We start from the raw sequence: 25,811 nt of genomic DNA on the forward strand, positions 1-25,811 counted from the left end.
GGATGCTTGCAGTATTGCAAGCCCCAAGCATTCAAACATCAGGAGTCAGGACCCAAAATATCATGAAACCAGCTTAAAAATCATGATTTTTTTAAAAATGAAAACTGAGATTTGCCCTTTATCACATGCCTCCAGGAGCTGGGGATTTAAGAAAAAACACCAACTGTCACAAGACTCACAATAAAATCACGATAGTTGGCAACACTCTGAGTGGATATAGCTACTCAGAGCTCTGGACCAGCCAGGCATACACCAGCGTCCAGTTTCTCCTCCACAGGCTAAAGAGATCTTTAAAAATATAGATGAGTTTTGTACACTCAAGGCCCTAATTTCTGGGGCCCCAAACTCAGACAGAAGAAAAGCCCCCACGCATTGATTGTATGTAACAGATTTTATTACATTAAACAATAATCATCTGATACCAACAAATCAAGGGAAGTTCAAAACAGGCGCTTTGATCTCTGCATAAGCCAGAGAAATCCCAAGGAATTTTCCTAGCTCTGCACCTCTTACTCTCTTCATGTGCTAAGGCCATGAGAAAGCAGCAAATTGATCATGAACCCTCCCCCTGGGAGGAGAGGAAAAGAAAGGAGAGCGGACAGAAGAATAGAGAGACTTCACAAGTGAGATTGCCACAAACACAGTGTCCATCACCAGGAAGCTGTGAGGAGTGAGAAAGAAAGAAAGAAAGAAAGAAAAGTTTCATGTTTACTTTCTTTTTAAAATATATCAAAATAAATGTATTTTTAAACTAGTAAGCAGCTTTTAAATCAGACTGCTAATCAATCACTACAGTGGATCTGAGTCCTCAGTTAAAGAGAAAGCAGATCAGATTAAACATCCTCCCGGGTACTAGCCACCTAGATCCACCCTGGGAGAACCAAAAAACACAGGAAAGGGAGGTAAATATTTATTCTCCAAACACAAACTGCTGCCAGCAGATTAACAAGACAAATAGCCTGCCTCTGAGACAGGAGCAATGAAATTTGTCAACTCAACAGTCTGTGTGTGCCATCTGCCCCTCCCTTCACCGGAGACACTGCCTTGGGGCTGAGAGGTGAATTTCAGGCCTATGCAGAGTCCTGGAGTGGGCCCTGTGTATTTAAGAGCGTATGTGGGATTTCAGCAGTGAAAAGGCCAGGTCTTTCTTCACTCGGCAGCACCCGACGGTGTCCTTTTCCCCATGACGGTGCAAAATCTAACCTAGTTGTAAAACCTTCTCTCCAGTTTTCTTTAAATTGTCCTTACAAATGGGGCAGAACTGGAAGCTCAATTCCAAATATTCCCCCACAAAAGCGATGGATTTGGCGTGGATCCAGCAGTGAATGGGATCTGTTTTCAGACTGGATGCAGCCAGTATCTCTAGGGGAACCGCATACGATGGCTAACCTCTCATACAGCCAGAGGCTCTTTCTAGGAGTCCTCCATTCAAAATGGCCCAAATCAACTGATCTTCCCAGAATCCCACAAGACAACATTTCACAAGAACAGCTCACACTATTTTTGCAGCTGTCAAACCTGAACCAAACCCAATCCCCAGCCCTCAGAGCTTCAAACCCTAATCTAGATCCAAACACCAGGCCTGATCCTGATCTGTGTTACATGGGCGTGAATCAGGAAAGATTCCACTGAAGTCAATGGAGTTGCACCAGCATTAGCTCAGTCAGGTCCATAGCTCCTTGGGGCCAATCTTCTGTCATTTCACCCTGTTGCAGTATTACTACGGTACTGTGCAGTAACAGCCTCAGACTCTGCAGTAACACTACGCTGTAGCATTAGGGATTATCACAGCCGTATATTTTCCTAAAGGCTTGCAGTAGTGAGCACAAAATGCAGCAATCTTGCCGAATATGGTGAGTTTAAGGTAAAAACTGCCCCCACTTCCCTTTTCAAACAAAATGCAAGTGCTTTTCTTAAATTCGAAACATTATAAATGTTATAACAACACAGATCAGCACTAACTCAATTTAAGCCCCTCTGCCCCCTCCCTATTTTATCTATTCTGTAGCAATTGGAGAACACTTACCTCCACTGTAAACCCAAGTGCAAATTCAGTGTTGTTTGTAGCACCAAGTTCAGGTTAGAGCCCAGACCACTGCTAGCAGCTTCTGTCACACACAAACTCAGCAGGGAAGGTGGGTTTAAAATAATACAATCTCCTGGTATCTTAATGCCAGCGCCCAGGGGACAGAGTGTCAATATAATGTTGTCACCGTGCAAGCGGTAAGTGTCACAAAAGCACCGTGACCCCGTGTGCCTACTCTCCATGCTGGGCCGAACACGTAGCGCATTCCAAAAGAGGGCGTATTAACTTCTCCCTTGTGCAGTCGCTGTCCTGCTATATTAGTTTAAGGTATCGATGTTTTACAGCCTTGCTCCTCTGTACTGGCTGATCACAAGCACCAGAGCATGCTGGGAGCTGCACAAGACCACCCCCTCAGCAAAAGAAAAACCAAGGGCTGACCTCCATTCCCAGACTCATTCCCCCCCGCCCCCCACTGATATCAATTGTCCACGCAGGCCCTGATCCAAAGCCTCTTGATAACAAAAGACTCCATGTGCACAGGACTTTACACCCTTAAGTCTATGGCCCACAAGGTACAAAACTGAATTGACATTGGCTTTGGATCAGGTACTTGCCTCTTCCATTGCGCACCCACAGCTCTCCCCATCAGCATGGGGGTTTTACACTAGCCACTATCCCCATGACCTGTTCACCTCAATCTCCAGTGATCAGCCTTAACAGCTTTCCAGTGGCCTGGAACAACAATACCTGAGTATCCGCAGCATTCCCCAGGTATCCCCTATGCTAAGCAGAGAGAATTGTGCCAGGACTGTATTTCTATTAAGTTATCTCTAAGGCAAAATCTGAAAGGTGTTAAGGGTGATTTGCCTACGGTAGAGGGAATGCTTTGTCCTCACAACAGCTAATATCCAGTTCACCTCTGGGAGCACCTGGAGTTCTGAACTGTATCAAGGGCATTCTCTGGTCCTTCAGATGTTTCAGCAAATTCAAAGGAGCAGCAGGCAATGGGGGAAGGAAAATGTCTGTTTTCCTCCACCCACCCAACCCAATTGAAAGGTTTCAGGCCACTTGTGATCATGCATTGCCCAGTGTAACCCAATAAGGGCTGTGTATTCTGGAGCGTGTGGCCTGGGAGGCGAGGAACAGCTTGTGTTTGACACAGGAGTGGACGGGCCTGTGGTTCTCTAACGAGAATACAGCTCTCGCGTAACAGTGGCTGGCTATTGGCCAGAATTTCTGTCCTCTGACCAGCTGTAGACAGATCATGTGTAAACCAAATTGCAACAATAACCTTAGAGGGCCATGAAATCTCAGCCTCTTTTCTCCTGACATCAAGCAGCTCAGGTTGCCTAGTTGTTCAGGTAGGGAAAAGAAAAAGCCAAGTAGAAATTTAAACAGGACTAAAGGTGGCCACAGGATGGAGCTGTGCACACTGGTTCATTACAGGTACAAGTGAGAAAACGAGAAGTTTGCCAATGATTCCATTGAAGTACTGGTGTAGGATGCAATCCAAAGCCCAGGGAAGTCAATGAGAGAGTATTTGCATTGACTTCAATGGGGTTGGGATCAGGTCTTTAAAGAGTAAATCAAAGAACACCCATTAAGAACAAAAGAGGGCTTGAACTGGATTATATTTTAAAACGCTCATATATTTTCTTTTTTTCCTCTTTTTTTTTTTACAATTCTAATACAATTGTTCATCAAAATACTGGTGTTTCCAGCAGCATTTTGTGTGTGTGTGAACAATAATACACGGTAGTGATTTCACAGTAAAACAGACCTGCAGGAATGCCGGATAAACATGACAAGAGACCAAAAATTTTTTTTTTCAGAAGTGGGGAAGAAAGAATAAAAAGTTCATTAAAAAAAATATTTCCAAAGAGATTTCATAGAAAGCCTTTAAAACACTGTCATTTTTTTCTCCCTCTCATTCAGGTTTCCGTCCCTGTGGTGGAACATCTATATAGAGAGAAAGAGTTTACAACAATCTCTATAGAAGCAGAAATAAAACAATCAAAGAATATGTAAGGGATAAAATTACATTTGTACAAAAATAGATTTTTTAAACTTTATTGATGCTTTAGATATTTTTTCCTTATCTTTTTTATTTGTTTTTTATTTTTGTAATTCTTTCTAAATTGTATTTTATTTTAGCTATGCACCCCATAGCTAAGGCATCTGTCGCTAAGTGTTGGGAATTGCTAAAGCTATTTTAGTCAAATCACCTGCTTCTAATAAAAAAAAAGGCATCTTAAAATAGATGCATTTCCTTTGTCTTGAGTTATAAAGATCTGGACTTGGTGCAAGCCAATCCAGAAAGGGTTCTGATACAATGTATTCGCTTACATGAAGCAAAAATGTACGAGCAAAATAAAAGAATCAACTTAAAGAAAACAAAAACACAAAAGTCTGTAATTGCTACGGTTATAATATATGTATATGTGAGTGAGGATATTTATACAGTGTATATATCTACAGTACATACATGTATACACACGCACATATGTATCAACTTAAAATAAATCATGCACTCTGGTCACTGATGGGGACATCATCAGCTATTTAGCCACTGCTGGTAACAGGGGCCGGCTACAAGGTCATGTGTCTCCATCCTTGATCTCACTTCGACCACCACCATTTAGGATTGTCCTCAAAGAGTGGCAAAATGTTGATTGGGAGATCGGTGGTCAGGTGTGGCTCCTTTGGTGTCCTGCTCTGATGATAAAGAACCAGCCTTTGTTCATTTGCTGATCACAAAAATTGAAGTTCCTCTTGCCCTTTGGAAAAGAGCAAATCGCTTCAGAGCTGCTGAACAGTCCAGGTAGAAGGTTGCGTCAGCTTGGCCGCTGGATGTGCGCCACTTACACCCCGACTGGTTTCAACGGGCTGATGGGTCGTGGCAGCGAGGGAAGGGATGAGCAGGCAAAGAGTCAAAGGATGGGTGGCTGAATATATTCTTCAGTTACGCAAGTGGGCTGCAGTCTGTTCCAAAGAAATATACGACTCAGAGAGACCGGATCTTACAGTTCACTGGAGAACTCCAGGGACTGGGGGTGGAGCCAATTTGCTTTTCCAGTCCTGGACCTTTGAGACAAAACCAATCGGATGTATCACTTTTCCCCCGCTGCAGACTTCTCTGGGTTTAGGCTGGAACATTCCTCTCCAATGGATGTGACGCAGATTTGAGTTGAAACTGCTGTCTAAAGGTTGAAAGTGCAGAGATTAGCTAGGCTGCCAGGAACCATGAGGCCAGTTACATTGTACGTTGCCTAAGTATACAGTACTTGTACGTTTTCAAGGCCTTTCACTCAAATAGCTCCACGGCGAATGTTTGGGTGTTTGGGAGTTAGGGGTTGGGGGAGACGGGAGTGGGGGGAAGGTGCAAAGGCTTCATGAGGAAACATCCTAAAATGCACATTGATTGAAACTCCGTTTGTTCCAGGATCCAGTGGAAACACACACAAGGCAGCGAGGAACATCCAGTGTGGCAGGTGGTGGCTGAAGAGCTGATGTTTGTGCTATCTTTAGAAAATTAAAGATTGTCCCACCAAAAAAATAATAATAATGATAATAATAAAAACCAACCAAGAATTAAAAAATAAATCACCTTAATCGAACCAGATTTTGCGAGAATATTAATGTCTGGTTAAGTAGAAGTCCTAGCTCTCTAGTGAATGTGCCTTTTCTTTTTTACCCATGTATCACCTCTTCAAACAAGCATGTATTATAGTTATAATAATTATAATGATGAGGAGGGGGAAAAAACCCGATGTGAAGGAAGATACAAATGAAGGAGTCAATTAAATTCATGTAAAAGCAGGTCACTTTAAGGCTGCTGCTGCTGCAAAAGTCACAGAGCCCACGTGGGTTTCCACGTCACTCCAGCTGGGGAACAAGCAAGGCCAAGAACATTTGGGTTGGGATATGATTTTGGTAACTGTCACTTGTAGGTCCTGGGCTGTTCATGTTTGTTCAGGGTCAAATACGCTCCTACAAATGCTGCCTCGACTCCCTGAAGGCCAGATCTTCAGCTGGCAGAAATCACCATAGCCTCCACTGACGTCAATGCAGCTCTGCCGATCTGCACCAGTTGAAGATCTGTCTCTACCTTTGTGGAAATACCACTAGAAATTAAAAAGCACTGTGCATTCCAACAGAACCACCTGCAATGGGATGCTTTGAAACATTACTCGAGCCTCATGCTCCATGCTTGGGAGGCATTATTATTATTCCCATTTTAAAGAAAGGGAAATCAAGGCACAGAAACATGCCCAGGGTTACACAGCAAGTCTCTGGCAGGAGTCCTGACTGCTAGACTGCCTGATGTAACTGCTGGATGATACTTCATCTTTAACCTACAGGATTCTGCAGCGATGCTCAAGTTTCTACTACTGGTACTGCAGTGTTTGACAGTATTGCTCTAGGACAGTGGTTCTCAAACTAGAGCCACTGCTTATTCAGGGAAAGCCCCTGGCAGACCAGGCCAATTTGTCTACCTGCCGTGTCCGCAGGTTCAGCTGATGGCAGCGCCCACTGGCCACGGTTGCCTCTCCAGGCCAATGGGGGCTGCGCGAAGCAGTGCGGGCCCAGTGATGTGCTGGACGCCCTTCCCGCAGCCCCCATTGGCCTGGAGCAGCGAACTGCGGCCAGTGGGAGCTGCGAGCAGCCGAACCTGTGTACGTGGCAGGTAAACAAACCAGCCCAGCCCGACAGGGGTTTTCCCTGAACAAGCAGTGGCCCTAGTTTGAGAACCACTGCTCTGGGATACTGAACTATTTATTTATTGAAGAGCCAGGGAAGCCATTTAGACTCAGACGTGGTTCTACATTAATGTGGGCGAAATGTGCTGGATGCTCATTAGATCGGAGCTCTTCCCACTTTTCCCCAGGGGGCTCAGAATCCCCTCTACACACATACAAGTCCGTCTTTGGCCTAAACCAGCCCGTTCCCTAGCTTCTTCTGATGGCTGATGACGAGCTGGCTAAGAGCTCACATTTGCAGCCTAGAAAAACAAGCAGCAACTCGGACTTCCAGCCCATAACACAGCTCCTTTCAAGCATCCAATTAAGAAAAAAAAGGGGGTCTGCCCAATGGAGATAAACAAGACTAAATGTTTATTACAGTGTTATGTTCAATGGACTCTTTAATAAAGCATCCTGATATTCTCTGGCAAGCAGGCTCCAGGCAGACAAAACACACAATCCAGGCTTCTGAGACGCCTTCTAAAATGTTTAAACACCTGAGATTCAGTAGCACGGACAGGGATTGGGATCCAAAATGCAGGTTAAAAAATAACCATGGCGCTCTTGGGCTCAGATCCCAGGTGCCAGCCTGGTGAGAAGTTTACAGGTACCCACAAGCTCCTGCTGACCACTCTCTCACTCTTCGGATGGAAATGCATAGACCATGATGGTCCACGTTGGCATCCTCTAGATGACTACGTTCTCTTGCCTTGTTTTCTTGGCAAATTCTTCCAGAGTGAAGCTGTTTAATAATATTTTTAGCAGCGCCCAGGCTGCCAAAGAGACGCAGCCAAAACATGTTCCCTGCCTCTGTGGATTTGACACTTGAGACTGGACTGGGGGGCAGTTTTGACCTGAAATCCTTGTTGAGCTACAAGATGGCCTTATTCACTGACAGAAATTGAACTGCCAGCGTGCTTGGAAAGGGGGCAGCAGCTGTAAGACTGAATATCAACCGTGCCTCTGAATGAACATAGGTAACAGCCGAGGGTTGAATTTGCTTGATCACACTTGACTGAGACACAAAGCAGCTATTTAAAGAGCCAGTTGCAACCAATGGGGCGGCAGGGGAGGAGGAGAGGGGAAGAAATAGTTTTGGACTCTAATAATTTGTCATTTTAAAACACAAACCAAATAAAAGTAGATGAGAAGTTGCTGGTAGGGAGCCAACCACAGGCATCTCGTTCTTGTCTTGGCCCAAATGCTCCTTTCATGTGTTAAGAACAGCTACTTCCCTCTGAAAAAATCAGCAAGATACTTCATTGTTTCTTCTGCTTTTCCTTTTCATTTGTTTTCTAGGTTGGCCTCAGGCGACACCTGCTCCCTGGCTGATTCGCTGCCCCCTAAGAAACCTGAAGACGTTCCCTGGAGTTTGTGAAGTGCTGCGATTTGGCAAATGCACAGGGATTAAGTGAGAAGCCAGCAGTCTGTAAAAGCAAAAAAATGGAGCCTCTCCCCACACATGTTTTAAAGCGGCTCCTGCTGCCTGGGACAAGCAGCCAACAGGCTGAAGAGCTGGAAAAAACTTTGTAAAAGTGAGATCCAGCAGACTGTGAAATAACCTCCCTTCTAAGGGAAGTGGTGGAGTCCTGGGTTCCCAGGTCATTTCAAACTGGACTGGACAGAATTCTGGGGAACAGGCTGTATGGAACAATCCTGCTTTCTAATGGATAAGATCCTATTAGTATCTCTGATCAGCAAGTAATTGCTCTTCAGTGGTGGTGCTTCTAGGATCGAAGCATTTAGGGAAGTATCTAAAAACCCACCAGCCACCTTGCTGTCCAAGAAAACAGAGATTTTTGAATTGGCAAGCTCAAATTACTGCATTTTTGTTTCCTGCCTAAAGCCGAATTTTTATAACATAGCTTCCCTCAGAATTACCACAGAAACATGGACTATCAGCCAAAGGTACTGCAAAGGGAAGTGGTCCCTTCAGTGCTTCCTGCTGTTCTCTGATATCTCCTCAGGTGTGGCAAAGATTTCCCGCCCAGGTCCTTCCAAAATGGAGGTGTCCCTGAATGCTCATCACATGTTGCTCTAAGAAAATGATGTGAGAGTCCAATGGAGAAAGCAAAGGGGATTTCTGGGGGGAGGAATGTGGGATTGCTTTGAAATCTCTATTCTGAGATGGTAAATTTAATATTTAACCAGCAAATGGAAAATCACCTTTTTGGCCACTAGGACAGAGGCTGCACCCCCATTTTCTGATCCCTGTGGGGAGCACCAACTCACTCACAAAAATCAATACCTACAGCAGACGGGGAAGAGTTTTGGGGAAGGCACAGCCTTCACTTCACCAATCAATCTCATCAATTAAGTGCTCCCCTAGGGCCCAATTTCTCATTGCCTGGCACCCTGTGCAGTCATTTACACACGTGCTGCCAAATCGTCAAATGAGGGTGGTAACATTTTGCACTGAGGTCAATGATTCTGTAAAACAGTGACGAACTGGGCCCTATCAACGTGACCATGAGCTGAAAAATTGGTTATTCGCACCACTCTGCCCATTACCAGCTCCTAGTAGCCATCAGTCCTACTGCCAGGCAAACTGGCTCTCCTATAACCCCTGGCAAGCTGACTAACATCAACTAGTTTGCTTGGCCTGCTTGAGCAAGTGTGCGTGGACACCATAATGTGAAATGCACATAGTGTTATGGGTCATGACGAATGCCTGTGTGTTATGCCTGTGTGTTAAGGGAGAGGTAGGGATTCCAGTAAGACTCTTATGAGGGGAGTGGGAATTGGAATCACTGCAGCCTTAAAACAACTGCTAAAGACTTGTGCAATCCAGATGGTTCATGTTTTGATTGGCTAGCTCCACAACTGAAAGAACAGTCATCTTTGGAAAAATCAAGACACGCTGTTGCTTTTCCAGAAGGAAAGCAGGGCACTGAAGTCACCGCCGTCCACACTGCCCTCCACACACAGAGGGGGGCTCAGTCTCTCGGTGTGACCGGTCATTTCTCCGTTCAGGTCATTAGTTTGAGGAGGGGGAAGGGGATTAGCGATCAATCCCACAATCCTCTGCTTTTCATTCAAAAGGGAAAGCTCTGCAAAAGATCTTCATTCGCGACATGGCAGGGGCCATTCCAGAGCGGCTTTCCTTGAGAGAAGTAAATACTAATTGTTAGAAACCAAAAATATAGATTCTTTCCTCTTTCAGAAACTCCATCCTCTGAAAATATCCAGCTGTGGGTAAGCAGGATTAAACCACTCCCCCAGCCCATCCAAACTCCAGCCGCCAGGGTTCCTATGGGTGGGATCAACCCTGCCGCGTGCTTCCAACCAGCCATCTCAGCCGCATGCAGAAATCCAAACCCAACTACGGCAGGGGCAGGCAGGGAGCCGAGAAGCCTGAGCTTCAGTTGGGTTTCAAACTCAGGTATGCCAGGAGGCGGAGCAGGGGGGTTGTTTGCTTTTGAAACGCTACGTCCCACTTCTCTACATCTAAAACAGTAAAACAATCGTCAGCTCCTTCGATGCAGCGGTGAAAAAATGAGCAGAGGTCAGCGTGACGAGGAGGCAAGGGGTGGCGGGGTGTCACCCTGGGTCAGACGGAGAAGATCGGATGGGGTCTCCGGCACCAGGGAGAGGGAGGAGGAAGAGGAAAAGTGGAGGTGTGAGGAGGCTGCTGAGGCCCTCACTGGGTGAAGGAACTGACCCAGCCAAGATTCTCTAAGTCATTTGGTGGGGTGCTTCCAGCATCTCCATCAAGAAGGTGTCGATGGGCGTGTCTCCTATTAGCTTGAAGAAGAACAGGTGCTCCAGGCATTTCAGGCCAATGGATCGGAGGGCGGGGAGGCGAAGCAAGAGTTTTGCAAACCTGCAAGAGTGAAGAAGAGAACATGGTTAGACACCTCACACTCAGCTGGCATTGTCTATCGGATTCAGAGGTGCGGTGCAGCAAGGAAGGGAGAGCTCGCATGGCTCCTGTGAACGTTCCTGGTAGAGATGGGTCTAGTCTGAGCACAGCTCACCCTTTGGGCTGGACTTCTCTCTAGTTACTGAAAATCACGTCGCTAAATCCCCCCTACATGCATTACACTGAGAAGTTACCAACTGGCTCTCTCCTGTGGGACATGCAATCAAGGTAAACAATGACAATAGTCTGCGGTTTACCACAAGTGAAAGAGGGTAGAGGGAATCTCGCCCTCTAGGTTGTTGGGTTTGCATTTGGCAGCACTTTGTGTAAAGCCATTGAAGTCATTTTCCTGTATTGGTTGTGTGAGTCTTACACAATAGCACAGGAGAGAAGAAACATATTGGGCCAGGGCACCAGTTCAGTGAAGACAACACCTCAGCATCTGGTCCTCCCCTTTTTTTCCCCTTTGGAAACAGGAAAACGTGACTGTAAAACCACAAAAACCAGCCAGGGGGGCTGGAGTGACTTTTAACTCATTTCATGAAACTGACTAGACGGCAGCCTGACTGCATCCCTTTACTAAAGTAACACAGTAACTGACAACAGACAGCAGAGCCACACGTCACTCTTCACAGATATCCCCAGGCAGGTACTCTGCTTCCGCTGCTCTAAGCCTTTGGGACCCGCTGGAAAACAGAAATGTGGCTTGAGGGGCACTATACCCGGGGTGAGTCAAATGGAAAATGGCAGTATCTTCTCAAGCAGGGGGTTGAAGTTGGAGATCAGGCAAAGACTCCACTGTATGTGCCAGGGCAGGTGTCAAAACACAGCCCCTCCTCCTCTCGCTGGGCTGAGTGAGCAGCTCCCACTTCTCTTTGGCTGGGGTTTTGGGAGCTGCTCATCTACTTTATCCACCGGGTAAAAGGAGCTCTCTCTCTCCGCTCAGCCCAGCAGAGGTGCTTTTCCTGTTGCAGCCACAATGCTTTAAAAAACTTGCTGACAAACAACAAGTGCTGCATTCACATACAAGGGCTTTGATGCTTCATGGGAAAGTCTTTCAAAACACGGGAGAAACAGCATTTGGCACTGAGGGACACGCAAAGCCGGAGTAGCATCATGGGTTTAAGGAGCTGGCTCTGTGGCCTCAACAGCTCCCCAGCAGTGGGAGACAGACAGGCCCTGGTGATTTTCAGCAAAACCCTGGATGTGAGAGACCCCACAAGGCTGGCCAGCAGCTCTGGGGAAGGCTATGCTCTGCCTGCCCCGAATCTAAGTCCAGTGGAGAGTGGCCAGCTGGTGGGGAATTCATTCCAGGCACCAGTGAAGAGAGGAGGCCCTTAAGCTGGGGTAGCTGTGATGTGGCTCCTCAATACAATGTGGATTTGGACCTCAGGGCAAACTATGCGACGTACTTGCAATTCCTGTTCGTTTGGGATAAAGGGCTCAGACCAAATGAGTTAGGAATTGCATAGGACTCAGATGCAGAACTGTCTCTCCAGAGACCCTTCCCCACCTTCACCCCCAGAGCACCTCCATGAGATCTCTGCCAGCTCGTTTGGCTCCCCCTCCCACCACCCCACCACACACCGGAGCGCTTTGGATGAAGGTTTTAAAAAAAATTCCCATTAATAATAGAGAACGTCTTTATTTATTTATTTTTAGTGTCCCCAGTGCAAGCAGTGGCTTCAAAATAAGCAACTGTGTTTCTAGGCTGGATCTGGGCCAGCGAAAAGGAGTATGTGTGGGGGCGTTGGGGGCGGGGGGGAGATTGTGTGCTCTTATATATATATATATGTGTGTGTGTGTATTTGCTGAGCTGGAAAGAGCAGTGGGACAAGGGCCAGAAAAAACAGATCAGTCCTGCCATCCCATCCAGGAAGTTTCACTCTAAACCAAACCAGATGATGGTTGCAGCCTTCGGATACATTTAACCGTGAGATAACCAGACCACAGCACAATGCACCAGAGCTGGGGCTGGGCCAGGAGAGAAGGGAGCTGATCGCATGAGGCTGCTTCATGTCACGTACACACCAAGCCCTCCCTGCTAGAGCAGCAGAGACTCAGTTATGTTTGGCCTGGGAATGTTTTCCTTAGCCTGGCTGTTGTGCAGGAGTAGCTTATTTGGTGCATGAGCATTTACACTATTCTTGTGAGCAAAGTTCCTAGAGTACAATATTTATTCATAGTCTTGCAGGAAGGGCATCTGAAACTCACCAGTGGACCGTCTAGTCTCTGGCAGTGCCTACTGCGGGATGATCCAGTAAATTGCCCACAGAGAACTCAACTGTCCATTGTTCTACTAGGGGAGGAATTTCTTCCTGACCCCAAATGGGGATCATGTTCTGTCATTTTATTTATTTATCAGGAGGTCATCTAGTCTAACCCCCTGCTCAAAGCAGGACCAACCCATCTAAATCATCCCAGCCAGGGCTTTGTCAAGCCAGGCCTTAAAAGCCTCTAAGGATGAAGATTCCGCCACCTCCCTAGGTAACCCATTCCAGTGCTTCAGCACCCTCCTAGTGAAAAAGGTTTTCCCAATATCCAACCTAAACCTCCCCCACTGCAACTTGAGACTATTACTTCTTGTTTTGTCATCTGCCACCACTGAGAACAGCCGAGCTCCATCCTCTTTGGAACCCCCCATTTAAGTACTGTAGTTGAAGGCTGCTATCAAATCCCCTCTCACTCTTCTCTTCTGCAGACTAAATAACCTCCGTTCCCATAGCCTCTCCTTGTAAGTCATGTGCCCCAGCCCTCTCATCATTTTCGTTGCCCCCTGCTGGACTCTCTCCAATTTGTCCACATCCTTTCTGTGGTTGGGGGCCCAAAACTGGATGCAGTACTCCAGATGTAGACTCACCAGTGCCGAATAGAGGGGAATAATCACTTCCCTTGATCTGCTGGCAACACTTCTACTAATGCAGCCCATTATGCCGTTAGCCTTCTTGGCAACAATGGCACACTGTTGACTCATATCCAGCTTCTCGTCCACTGTAATCCCCAGGTCCTTTTCTGCAGAACTGCTGCTTAGCCAGTCAGTCCTCAGCCTGTAGCAGTGCATGGGATTCTTCCGTCCTAAGTGCAGGGCTCTGCACTTGTCCTTGTTGAACCTCATCAGATTTCTTTTAGCCCAATTCTCCAAGTATGGAAGGTGGAGATGGAGACCCCTTGTATGTCTGAACCTAGCTTTTGTATAACTGTGAAGTCTTAATTCCTGTAACTGTCTAATCCATTTTGGAAAACCTATTCAGCTCCCTAATTTCAATTATACCACTTGGCGGCAAGGCATGTCACAACTTAATGATAATTATACCCCACACTTAGTTAGAGCTCTGCGTTTGTTGCTTTCACAGCTCTTTGCGAAGGATGGTATCCCTGTCCCCATTACTGATGGAAAATGGGAGGCACAAAATAGTTAGGTGACTGGTTCAGTGTCACACAAGTCAGTGACGTTGCCAGGAATAGAACTCAAGACTCCCGTCCGCTGGACTATGGTAACGGTCATATGATGCACTGAATATTTCTTCCATTTCATGGTGATCACTAGTGCAGCCCTCAGAGTAGAGAGATCTCTAGTGGAGTCCTCACACCTTAGCTGAGCTGTGTCAAAGCCATTCAGATCTTCATGGGTTTTGGAACGGTTTTCTGAGAACATTTGCTTTGGTTTTCATCCAGGTAGGTTCACACCTCCCAAGTCTCAGGTTCCAGTGAATCCAGAAACTCAGCTAGTCGCAACTCTGGATCCCACCCCGCTTCCATGAAGTCTGCCCAGATCTCAGGTGCAAACAAAGGAGTAGTGATGAGCACAGGCTGGAAAGTTCAATGTGGATTTTACACACCCCTCCAAAGACAGGGACGTTTGCATCTGGAGGCTTGGGTCAGTTCATTGCTGAGGAAGAGGGCCTGATTTTCAAAGGCAGCTCCCATTGTGGCAATTATGGCTGGCCACTTATTTTGAACCCAGATGGGAGCTGAGCTCTTTTGAAAATTACTACAAAGTTCAGTGAAAATTGGGGACAGGTTTGCTTAAAAGGTGAAATTTACATGAACCTGAATTGGCTTCAGAGCTGGTGAGAGGATCCAAAACTTAGATGAGTTGCATGTGGTTTTCTAGGCTTCAACCAACCTTTCTTGTCCTGTTCTCCAAGGTTACCAACCCACCTCCCACCATCCTCTAAACCAAACAAAGTCAGCAATAATATTCACACTGTTTTTAAGCCCATTCTGACAATCTTACAAACACTGTTTGATTATAGTCCCAGCAGCCATGGGTTTGAGCCTCGCCTGATCTCATCCTGAAAGAGTCCCTCCTGTTTACCCAGCTGCAGAATGGGTACGTGATCCATAAGGTTAGGATACTCAAAGATGGTCAGACATAATGCTTGCTACATTGCTCACTTGCGCACTACTGGCTATGGAAACTGAGGCATCTTAAACCACATCATCCCGATGAGGCATCCCTGGCACAGGGCCGGCTTTGACTTTTGATACTGAAGTCCAGAACACTGCAACATCAAAGCAATTCTAGGTTGGCTCAATGGCTCTCAATTGTTGCATGAATCAATCACTGTTGTAAGAGGATCCATTTTTTCGACTGTCCAGAAAGGAAGCCCAGAAAGCCAGATGACATGTGAATCCAAATTTCTAAACTATTTTGCCGTTTTTACGGATATATGCATTCCTTAACTGACTTGTACCAACAGGCAATTCACAGTGCATTCTTTCATTTTGTTCCTGACAGTCGCATAGCTGAAAGTTGCCAACTCCAAGCTGTGACTGGGAAAATGCACCCATTCAATTCTGGAATGATCCAGGAAAGCACTGTGAATTTCTCCTCCTGTTCCCAGCTGAAGGGGGGTGGAGATGAGGGAGAAGAGAGAGAGAAAGGAGGAGCTTCAACTGAGGCTTTTGCTTCCCAGCTGTGATGCTCCCGTGCCACTGAAAACTAATTCCGTGTGTGTCTTGTTTTTCCGTGGTTTATTCTTGGTGGTTTCCCCTGGAGTGCACTCATCCCATTGCTATATGTTTCTAGTAGCTAAAGCAGGGGACCAGAAGGAACCCAACGGTTCTATTCCCGGCACTGACTTGCTGCGTGACCTTGTGCAAGTTGGATCACTTCTCTCTGCCTCCATTGGCCATTTAGTAAAATGGGGGTGGTGACACTTCTACACTTCATAATGGGGGGGCTTCTGAGGCTCCACTGATTGGGCAGGGCAAAAATTAACGGTTTTGCTTCAATCGCGTTGCCTCCACCTAAACCAGCAGAGAAATGTAGCTCTCGGTCTCCATTTAGTCATCTATAGAAGGTTAACATTACCTACCTAGACAATTATTGCAAATCTTAAGGCTTGTAAAGGGTCTGCGCACTCCAGACAAAAAGCATTGCCTGCAGCAGGGGTCGGCAACCTTTCAGAAGTGCTGTGCCGAGTCTTCATTTAGTCACTCTCATCTAAGGTTTCACTAGTCACTCATACATTTTAACGTTTTTAGAAGGTCTCTTTCTAGAAGTCTATAATATATAACCAAACTATTGTGGTATGTAAAGTAAATAAGGTTTTTAAAATGTTTAAGAGGCTTCATTTAAAATTAAAATGCAGAGCCCCCCAGACCAGTGGCCAGGACCTGGGCAGTGTGAGTGCCACTGAAAATTAGCTCACGTGCCGCCTTCAGCATGAGTGCCATAGGTTGTTTACCCTGGCCTACAGTCAGGGCATAGTGTTGTTATTACTTGGCATGGGAAGGAGGCACTTCTTGGAACCCTTCCCCAGAAGCATTTTGGATGGCACTGCAGACAGGTCTCGTCTAGTAGCAAAGAACAGGAGCTTGGTGCCAGCCCTGCCCATGGCAGGCATCCACGCTCAGACACTTACCTTCCAGGCTGGTCGGGGTATTTGTGTTTGCAGTATGCCTCTAGTGACGCGTACACCTTCTCACGCAAAGCCTCCACCTCAGTGGGGTTGGAGAGTCCTTTCGAGTCTGAAACACAACAAGGACCCTTAGCCGAGACTAAGGCACATTTTGGAGCATGTTGGACATTTCCAGGATGGAGACAACAGGCAAGTGAGGAGTATCAACTGGTGGGCCATGTACATCCAGAGCCATCCCCTAATGGCCAGCTAAGGGGAGTGGATGTCTCTGGTCACTGGTTTGATTCTGGCCTAGTCTGGTGGTGACTGAACAGCACTTTAGGGGCACCTACTTGGAGAGGACTGTTTGGTGCCCTGTGGGAAATGAGTCAGGACTGATGGGGGAAGGTGTTTATCTCAGTTTAGTTCCAGCAGTTGGGTTTTTGGCTGGCTCAGCACACAGGCTGAGAGCAGAATGGTAATGGAGACCGAATTGCTCTGTCAATCCTAGAATGGAGTCTCTCCCCGCTCCTCCCAGGCCATGGCTGTGGTACAGCTCAGAGGAGCAGTGTGCTGCAGGGGACAGGGATGGGGACCTGGCTTGATAGTGCTTTCATTCCCCAGCTTCTTTCACAAGCAACAGAACTCAAGTCAGGCAATTGTCGAATGTCTCTCCCTGTTTGGGAAATCAGTGTCCCCTTTCGGGACAGGAAACCAGCTAGCTGGATGAAGAGAACGAGCCAGGGAACTAGATATGGGATGGACACAGGAACTGATGGCCTTCATCAGCCAGCTATGCCTGCTTTTACGCTGCGAGGGAGGAGTGGGGAGGGGAGTTAGGAGGCCATCTATTGTTTCTATCGCAGCCCAATTAATCCCCTGTAAGAAAGAGCTACAAAGAACAGCTCTGGAGCTAGCAAGCTCATTACATCCTCAGGACAGATACAGCACTCGTGTTAACACTGCCACCTCTCTACAGCCAGAGGGGGAGTTTGGTCTCCATGTTGATTTAATCCCTGGCCTCTTTGCTGAGACTGCCATTAAAGAGGCTGGTGGTACAACTGCTGGTGGATTTTGCTCACTAGGAATTGGATTTTGATTGCCCTAACTAAACAGCAATAAGGTTCAGCTGCTCCAGAGCTGGCCTGGATGGGAAGCAGCAAGCAACAGATTCTCCGCTTCATCCATCAATCCCCTGAGCCCTAGGCCTCAACCCTAACATGACATTAACCCTGTAGTTAGGGGACAAGAGAGGATCGGGGCCATTTTAAGCCTTGGCCTCCTGGCAGAGGCTGCCGACAAGGGGGACAGTTAGCACCAGCTATGGTGCTAGTGGTTTTTGCAATGTGGACACAAGGGAACTGGTCTGAGACCACCGATCTCATTTCATGCAGGCCACCGAACAGCCATCAGTGGGTGGCAACTTCTAGTGGCTACCAATCTGGATTGCAAAAGTAAATTAAAATATCTTGAAAGGGCTTTAAAAAAATAACATGGCAGAGTGACACTCAAATATTTCCTACTCGAACAAATCCAGTTATGCTGACTAATCTCAGATTTGGGTTTATCCCCTTCGATTTATCTACCATGCTGTGCTGCCGAATTCATCCCTAGCCTGCAGTCTGAATCCCAGCCACTTTGTGCATCAGTTCAGTGGGTTCAGGGAGAGCTCAAGCGATTGTGTGTCTGACAATGGCTGCTGGACAGATAATCAGCTGTTGGATTGGCTTTGCCTGACTAAGATTCAATCCTCCCCACTCCAAATCCAGCACTTTGGTTCATTCCAGCAATTACGAACCCTCATCAAAAAGCTTTAAGCTCCCCCAAGCCACTGACTTGTAGTTTTGCTCAAATGCAAACCACGGCAGCAGGACCAAAAGAAAGCCCTTTTTTGGACAGCTCTCTATGGGACTTGGTCAGTATTTACATTCCCCAGCTGATCCCTCGGACAATCCCACGCGCCTTCTGCACAGCAAGACCTAAGTGACTTAGAAGCCTAAATCTCCTTTTCAAATGCAACTTAGGTATTTAGAAGCCTAAATCCTATTGACTTTCAATGAGACTGAGGCTCCTAACTCAGTCACACGTTGCAATGCCGAGTGAAGCAATGGCTAAATGCTTTTACAAATCTGGGCCCGTGTCCATTTTTTGGAAGGGTGAAAGGACTCCCAAGGGGATATCAACCCAATGATCTCCTCGAGCAAATGTGTCACGAGAACCTCTCCAAGATTTTCTTCTTTTGCCAGACGTGGTCATTCCCAAATTATTGATGATTAATGAGAAACCAATAACAACGATCAGCAAGGTTTGCTGGAACATACAGCTAGTGGAGTGTTAGTTACATGGAGAAATGCCATCCTCAGAGTTGTTTTGTTAGGGATAAATCATCTTAATCTGATGAGCAGTGTGTGTTGCTGGTTCTCACAAAATCCCACAATTATGGCCTAGTGCGGGGTTCTATCATACTCTCTATTCAGCTGCTAAACGAGCGTTTCACGTGGATCCAATTACTAAGTTTGCTAGAGTGTTGGACACTATATGGAATCAAGAGTAATTAATACTGGCCACCATTTTGGTTTTGCCTTGGAGACATCCTTTTTTAGAAGGCAGCTAAAAAGTAGTTCTCTAGTTTCGATCCACTTTTGCACCTGTTTGGAGATAACAGAACAACTTTGACTTCTGAAATCTCCGATAATTTTGTCTTTGTCGGGCTGCAGGCATAAAACGGTGCAGGACTCCATGAAGATCAGTTCAGCAGTGCCCATTAACACCACCTGAGAATCTGGCCTGTTGGACGCAACTAGGAAAACCCTTGTGAATACATATGGTCCAAGCAATCTTCCGAAGAAGTGATATCAGCTGGCTTTTGCGCTGTGCTAAGCTCAATTCCTAGTTTGCCTGCGCCTACAAGAGAACCCTAATATCTGTAATGTTCCCCTCTCCCCAGGAGGAAATGCCCCTTAGTCTGACAATGAAATATTATGTTCACTTTAGAATGGGGAGATTTAAGAGGTGATTATGGCTATTTCTCTAGGCATTACACACACTAGCCCTAGATGGAAGGAGGAATCGCACCCAATACACTGATAGGGTAAACAGGCATATTTATGGCATCACACACTCCCATCCCTGGACCTCCCCTTTGATTTTCTTTCTCCTCTCTTTCACCTGCCTCTCACTGTATCTGGTGCCAAGAGTTATTTACAATAGCATTTTACAGTCAATAAAAGAAAGAGCCAAAAGAACAAGAGCCCCAGCCAAGCCTGAATTAGGACATTAAGACAGAGCAGCTGAATGTACCAGGGTTGAAGAGGACAATGGCTCGCAGGCAGCCCAGCTCCGTCTTGTCCATCTGCATGTCTCGCATTTTTGACACGAGTTCTGTCAGTACTCTGCAGGGAGACAAAAATCCCATGGGATCAGCATGAAAAGAAATAGCCTGTCAACTGATGTCATCTGGAGTAGGTCTGTTGAAGCCAATGAACAGTGCCAATATGTACCAGCTGAAGATTTCCCCCCTGCTCCCTCCCCATTCTCCTGTTGCACAAACATAATCCAAGCTGGGTGCCTATGGTTCCTGAGAGACACAGTGAGGACCATAAAGACTAGCTTCGGAGCGAGTTTAGTAAGGGACTCTAACACTGGAGAAAGGCTAAAAAGTAAAAAGCCAGGTATCCAAAAAGCAATTTCGTCTGCTGGCAATTTTTACTATTCCCTTTTCTCTTGTTGCAAATGTATTTGCCCAGCTTTTCCTGTGAGATCCTGCAGTGAAGTCGGGATCCCACTCCTGTGACCTCACAGGAAATGAATCTTGTCACCCAGTTCAGAAAAGGGACTGAATGAGGCAAAGATAATGAGCCGTCCCTTGGTCGCAACCCAGCTATCTCTGAGAATGATCAAGGGCAGATGATGCAGTCACAATGTGAGTCGTGTTCTGAGTAATAACTGGGTCAGACAGTAGGGAAGTCTCACGTTAAAACACTTTGCCAAAGCAGTGAATTAAATGCACCCTAAGACCAGGAGCGTGGCGCCAGCTGGGTATTTTTGGTGCTTTTATGTTGTTCAGCGTGAAAATCAAATCTTTTGGTTCAATTAAAGATGAAAAGCACAATAAACAAGCATCCTCTTCATGGCATTAGAGCCAGCTGGCCCCTATGAAAGATGTATTAATTTGCTTCGGGTGAGGAGCTCACAAATTATTCTGGGCTGGACATTTCTGTGTGCTTAAAAGGAGAGACTTGAGGTTGCAGCCTGGACTGACATGGATGGCTAGTTTCCATATGCATAGCATGGCCAATACATGTCAATCCTGGCCATCAGTCCCATCCCCTCAAACCAAACCCTCATGTCACAGCTCCACCAACAAACCTTACCCCTGACCTGCAGCACTCACTGCTATTCCGGTCTTTCCCACCCTCAGCTCTGCCAATACACCTCAGCCAAGATCCCTTCCACAACATCTGGCGTCAGCCCCCCACCTATCAAAGATGGCGCCGACTCCTGCGCTGTGAGCGCTGTTCCGATGCACATGCAGGCCGGTGGCCAGGAGGATCCCATCTTTCACAGCTATGGAACGATGGGAGAAGGAGGCGATTAGGAGCTCATTCCAGCCTGGAGAGAAGAGACAACAAAGGATGACGGTTAATACTCATGGCTCCCCTACGGCTTTAGGAATCCCAGGCACTAGCCTGCTCCAAGAGTTGAGGAGGGATCATTGCGGAACAGGTCTTGGCCCCGCCCTGCCTGCTTTTCTTTGGTATCCACCCCTCTTGCAGGACTCCTGAGTTAGATGCCAAACATTCTACAGAAAGATCCCTTTCCTGGTTGTTGGAGGGGAAAATATGGGAACAAGCAGTAAATAGATTTAAAAAATCTATTGCCAACGTTAGGTAATAGAGGCCATCTCCTCTACAAACACAATGCTAGCATTCGAGCAAATCATTCCCCTCCCACAAGTCCCTCTGTGCGGACAGCAATTGACCTGTGTATGTGTGTGTAACTACACATACCTAATGTGGCCTAATACCCATGACACGTGTCCAATAAGGAGCTACTACTAATGTTGTTTCCAAGCAATAAGCATGCAAAGGAGCTAAAAGCCTGTGATTCAAATGTGTGCTTCTGAAAACCGTTGGGGATATTGTCTGTTTTGGTCCTCGGCTTAGCCTGCAAAGCTCTTCAGGGCAGGTACCATCTCTTTGCTCTGTGTTTGTACAGAGCAATGGGGCCCAAGTCCATAACTGCGGCCACCAGACATTATTCCAACACAAATAAATAATGTATTGAATGTTGTTTTATTTCTTTATAGCGTAGGTGGTTGTCTTATTAGAAGTTGTCACTGGAAGTCAGGCATCTGCGAAGGTATATATATTATACCTTCTGTGCTTAGATACTAAGAGGATAGCTACAGCTGGTTAAAAAGTGTGTGTGTGTGTGTGTGTGTGTGTGTGTGTGTGTGTGTGTGTGTGTGTGTGTGTGTGTGTGTGTGTAGAGGGGGGATTTAAAAAAAAAATCCCCAAATTTCCACATTCAAATTTTCATCAAAATATCAAAATTCCGGAATCTTTTGACATGCTCTACTGACATGTGCATTGGAAACATCCAAGATGGATAGGAAAAGTTGGGTCTGCTAGTAGAACTGGGAGCTAGGACTCCATGATGCAATTGCTTGGCTCTGCCATTGACTTGTGGTCTGACCTTGGATAAGTCACTTCATCTTGTGTGCCTCGGTTTCCTCATCCGTAAAACCGGGCTAACAACCCCGACCTACCTCACTAAGGAGGGGGAGGCTTACTTGATGTTTGTACATTGCTTTGAGAATCTCAGGTGAAAGGAGCTAGAGGAGTGCAAAATATCTGATTTCTTCATCTGACAGAGCCGCCTATTGGTGAAAGCTGGAGACTCAAATTCTAGTTCCATCTCCAGTCACTGTAATTTACACACTAATCAGTAGACAAGCCTGTTTCCAAAGAGAGGTGTGTATTGCCTTCTGTTGGCGCCCGGATGAACTGCAGCAACATATCAATAAGCTGGAAAAGCAAGACCGCCACAGAAGAAATTCTTCTCTACTAACCCTTCCCTCACTCCCCTTCCGTAGAAGCCATCTCTGGGAGACATCATGAAGAAAACAACTTCTGCTGGTGGCTGATACTTATATCAGCAATAAGCATTAGGCCCAGGTATGCTGGTGAGTAGCTTGGTTAGGGATTGTCATATTTACATACTTTTGCAATCACGGGCTATGCACAAGGTATGCCATTAGAATGACATAGAAGGGATAAAGTCCACTGTTTCTAAATGGCCATAGAATGTTTCCACCCCAATTAAGAGAACATTCTATGACTAACTCCAGGGAGGGATATGGCAGCTACAAAGGAGTTTGCAACGCTGCATACCACAAGAGGGAACAAGGGCAAGACATGGGGGCTGGAATAGGGAATATGCATTAACCATGCTTTACAACTGCTTGTGCACTTCTGCTGGTATCACGCTGGAAGGTGTGTGAGCTTCCTCCATGTAGCTATGTCACGTCACATCCAGATCCTCTGCAATTCCAGACCCAGACTTTCCACACAGCTTTAATTAGTGAAATTCAGTGCTGGCTTGCAGCCCTTCCCCTATTCCTGTCCTCAGCTGGCCCTACACAGCAATGCCAATGCATCTCAGCCCCATCCAACTGCACCTTGCCAGTCCTTGCCATTTTCCCCTACAGCTCTGCAGTGCTGCCAGGCCAGCTTCTAGCACCAACCAGGCTATTCCAGTCCCGGGCCTCTCAAAGCCTGGGATGCTCCCACCAGGCATGAGAGGTTTTGTGTGTGTGATGGTTTTGTGTGGTCAGCCGACATCTGCATTATTATTTTTAAGAGGGAGATATTTCAGATAATCAGCACAGCATTAATTATTTGTCTTTAGCACCTAGAGGATCCAACCCAGATGAGGTATCCATTTATGCGGACTACTGTACACACACATATTAAGACACAATCCCTGCCCCAAAGAGCTTACAATCTAAACAGACAAGACAAAGAAGGAGGAAAAAATAAAGTCATATCATCGCCGTTTTGCAGATGGGGAACTGAGGCACACAGATTATGTGGTTTACTGAACATCAGACAAGAAGTCTGTGGAACAGCTGCAAATTAGGAACATGGGATTGGAAAGGACGTCCTTGGTCATCAAGTCCAATGCTGTACTGTTGCAGGCATTCGCTGGTTATAACCCTGTTCATAAACTTACCAAACTTGAGTGAGTTAGGGGTCTTGTCCTCCCTATCCTTGTTTGTAGGCTGCTCTAGTATCCCACTCCTCTGATGGTCTGAAACCTTCTGATTTCCAGCCTAAATTTATTCATGGCTAGTTTATCGCCGTTTATTCTTGTGCCAGCACTGTTGTTTGTTACATAGCTCTTCTTCCACCATGTATTTATAGGGAGCAATCAGGTCCAGTCTCAGCCTGCTTACTGCTAGGCTACACAAGCCAAACTCTTTTAGTCTCCTCTCATGAGATGAGACCTCCATTCCCCTGATCGTGCTAGTGGCACTTCTCTGAACCTGTTCCTGTTTGAATTCAACTTTCTTGAACACGGGCGACCAGAATTTACAACATATTCCAGATGAGGTCTGACCAGTGCCTTGTACAATGGCATTACTACTTCCCTAGCTCTACTGGAAATCTCTCTCCAGATACATCCTAGGATCGCATCTGAACCTAGATCTCCTGGATCCCAGTGGTTTTATCTCAAGACCATCCCTTCTCCTCAAGACTATTTAGGTGGGAGGGATAGCTCAGTGGTTTGAGTATTAGCCTACTAAACCCAGGGTTGTGAGCTCAATCCTTGAGGGGGCCATTTGGGGACCTGGGGTAAAAATCTGGGGATTGGTCCTGCTTTGAGCAGGGGGTTGGACTAGATGACCTCCTGAGGTCCCTTCCAACCCTGATATTCTATGACTAGCTTTTTTCTCACCGTAAGTAAACCCAAGTCTGCCCATGCTGGTTTCACTTGTAACACCAACCTAGGCACCTGACAGCAAAGAGGCCAGTGGGTTAACAACCTGCACCACTAAAAGTCTCAGTAAGCTACTCGGTCCCATTAAAAAACTCTCATGTCCCATATACCAATCAGAGAATCTGTCTTAGATCTTTGGCCAGCCCACTGTCTAAGATGCTGGACCACCTCAGATTATCTCAATTATAATTCAGACTTGGAAAGGAAAAAACAACAACATGAAAGCAAGTTAAAAACTTGGGTTTTTTCTTCCCCTTGAGAAAGTTCTAAGAGAGGGGATTTTAAATGATTAAAGATTACATGGCATGGCTGATTGAGGGCCCGTCTAGCTCCTGCTCCTCAGAAGATGCGAGTTCCATTTATTTTGCCACAGAGGATGCATGGATGAATCCAACCGACGCTCTTAGCTAAATTTTAATACTTAAATATTTCATAGGCAGCTGTTCTCAGCAGGCCGCTCTCTTCACTCAATAATAGATAAAGCCACTAGTTAAAAGACTTTAGGGAGGTTATCTGAGGCCCCACTTGATAGAGACACTTGGATTTTGATTCTTTGTTGGAGTTGTTCCTGGCACTGCTTTTCTAGGTCCTGGCGCTTTGCCTTCCTCGGTAGAATCTGCCTCTTGGGCACATGGTTAGGAGACATTAAAACAAAGCTAAAGGTCAGAGCAATGACGGAACCTACATTGCTGAGGTGCTATAAAGTTGGAGTAGCCCTTGTAAAATTCGACTCACCTAAGCTGGTAAATTTTACAAGGCAGCCTTTGAGAATTAAGAGTTTGCACCGGGGAAGTCAATACAGATTGACAGCAAAAAAATGTGGTGGTAGGGTAAGAACATTCACAGAAAATGGACCTGATGCTGATCACACTTACAAGCCGTTAACTTTGAAGGAGTCACTCCAGATTTACACCTGTCTACAGCTGAAATCAGAATCATGCAATTGTTTGAACATAAGAACATAAGAACAGCCCTACTGGGTCAGACCAAAGGTCCATCTAGCCCAGTATCCTGTCTTCCAACAGTGGCCAATGCCAGGTGCCCCAGAGGGAATGAATAGGTGATCATCAAGTGATCCACTCCCTGTCGCTCATTCTCATACTCATGCTTAAAAGGCAATACGAACAAAATTACAGGGACAACATCAAGTAATTTAGGCCTCAAATTTGGGTTTTGTTCATTTTATTTTATTTTTTACAAAACTGAGAACTGTTGTCATGATTTTTTAAAAATACATGGAATATTGATCTTTGTTTGGATTCAATCATTCTCCCTCTATAGTTTTTGCATACAGTTCTCACTTTGAAGATCCCATTTCTGTAGAGACTGTT

General features: G+C 46.2%; 1 protein-coding gene across 2 annotated transcripts in view; it reads right to left on the bottom strand.

The window, feature by feature from the left end:
- Window positions 1-3,672: 3,672 nt before the first annotated feature.
- RXRA (retinoid X receptor alpha) overlaps window positions 3,673-25,811 on the bottom strand; it is a 227,266-nt gene continuing 205,127 nt past the window's right edge. For both annotated transcript variants that reach the window (XM_050926989.1, XM_050926988.1), the window contains 4 exons: window positions 20,955-21,087; window positions 19,777-19,868; window positions 16,501-16,606; window positions 3,673-10,591 (listed from right to left, as the gene is read on the bottom strand). In XM_050926989.1, coding sequence (XP_050782946.1) covers window positions 10,444-10,591; window positions 16,501-16,606; window positions 19,777-19,868; window positions 20,955-21,087 — 479 coding nt within the window. In that variant the 3' untranslated portion in view covers window positions 3,673-10,443. The remainder of the gene's footprint in view (window positions 10,592-16,500; window positions 16,607-19,776; window positions 19,869-20,954; window positions 21,088-25,811) is intronic.

Source organism: Gopherus flavomarginatus, chromosome 17, assembly GCF_025201925.1.
Source record: "Gopherus flavomarginatus isolate rGopFla2 chromosome 17, rGopFla2.mat.asm, whole genome shotgun sequence".
Lineage (NCBI taxonomy): Eukaryota > Metazoa > Chordata > Testudines > Testudinidae > Gopherus > Gopherus flavomarginatus.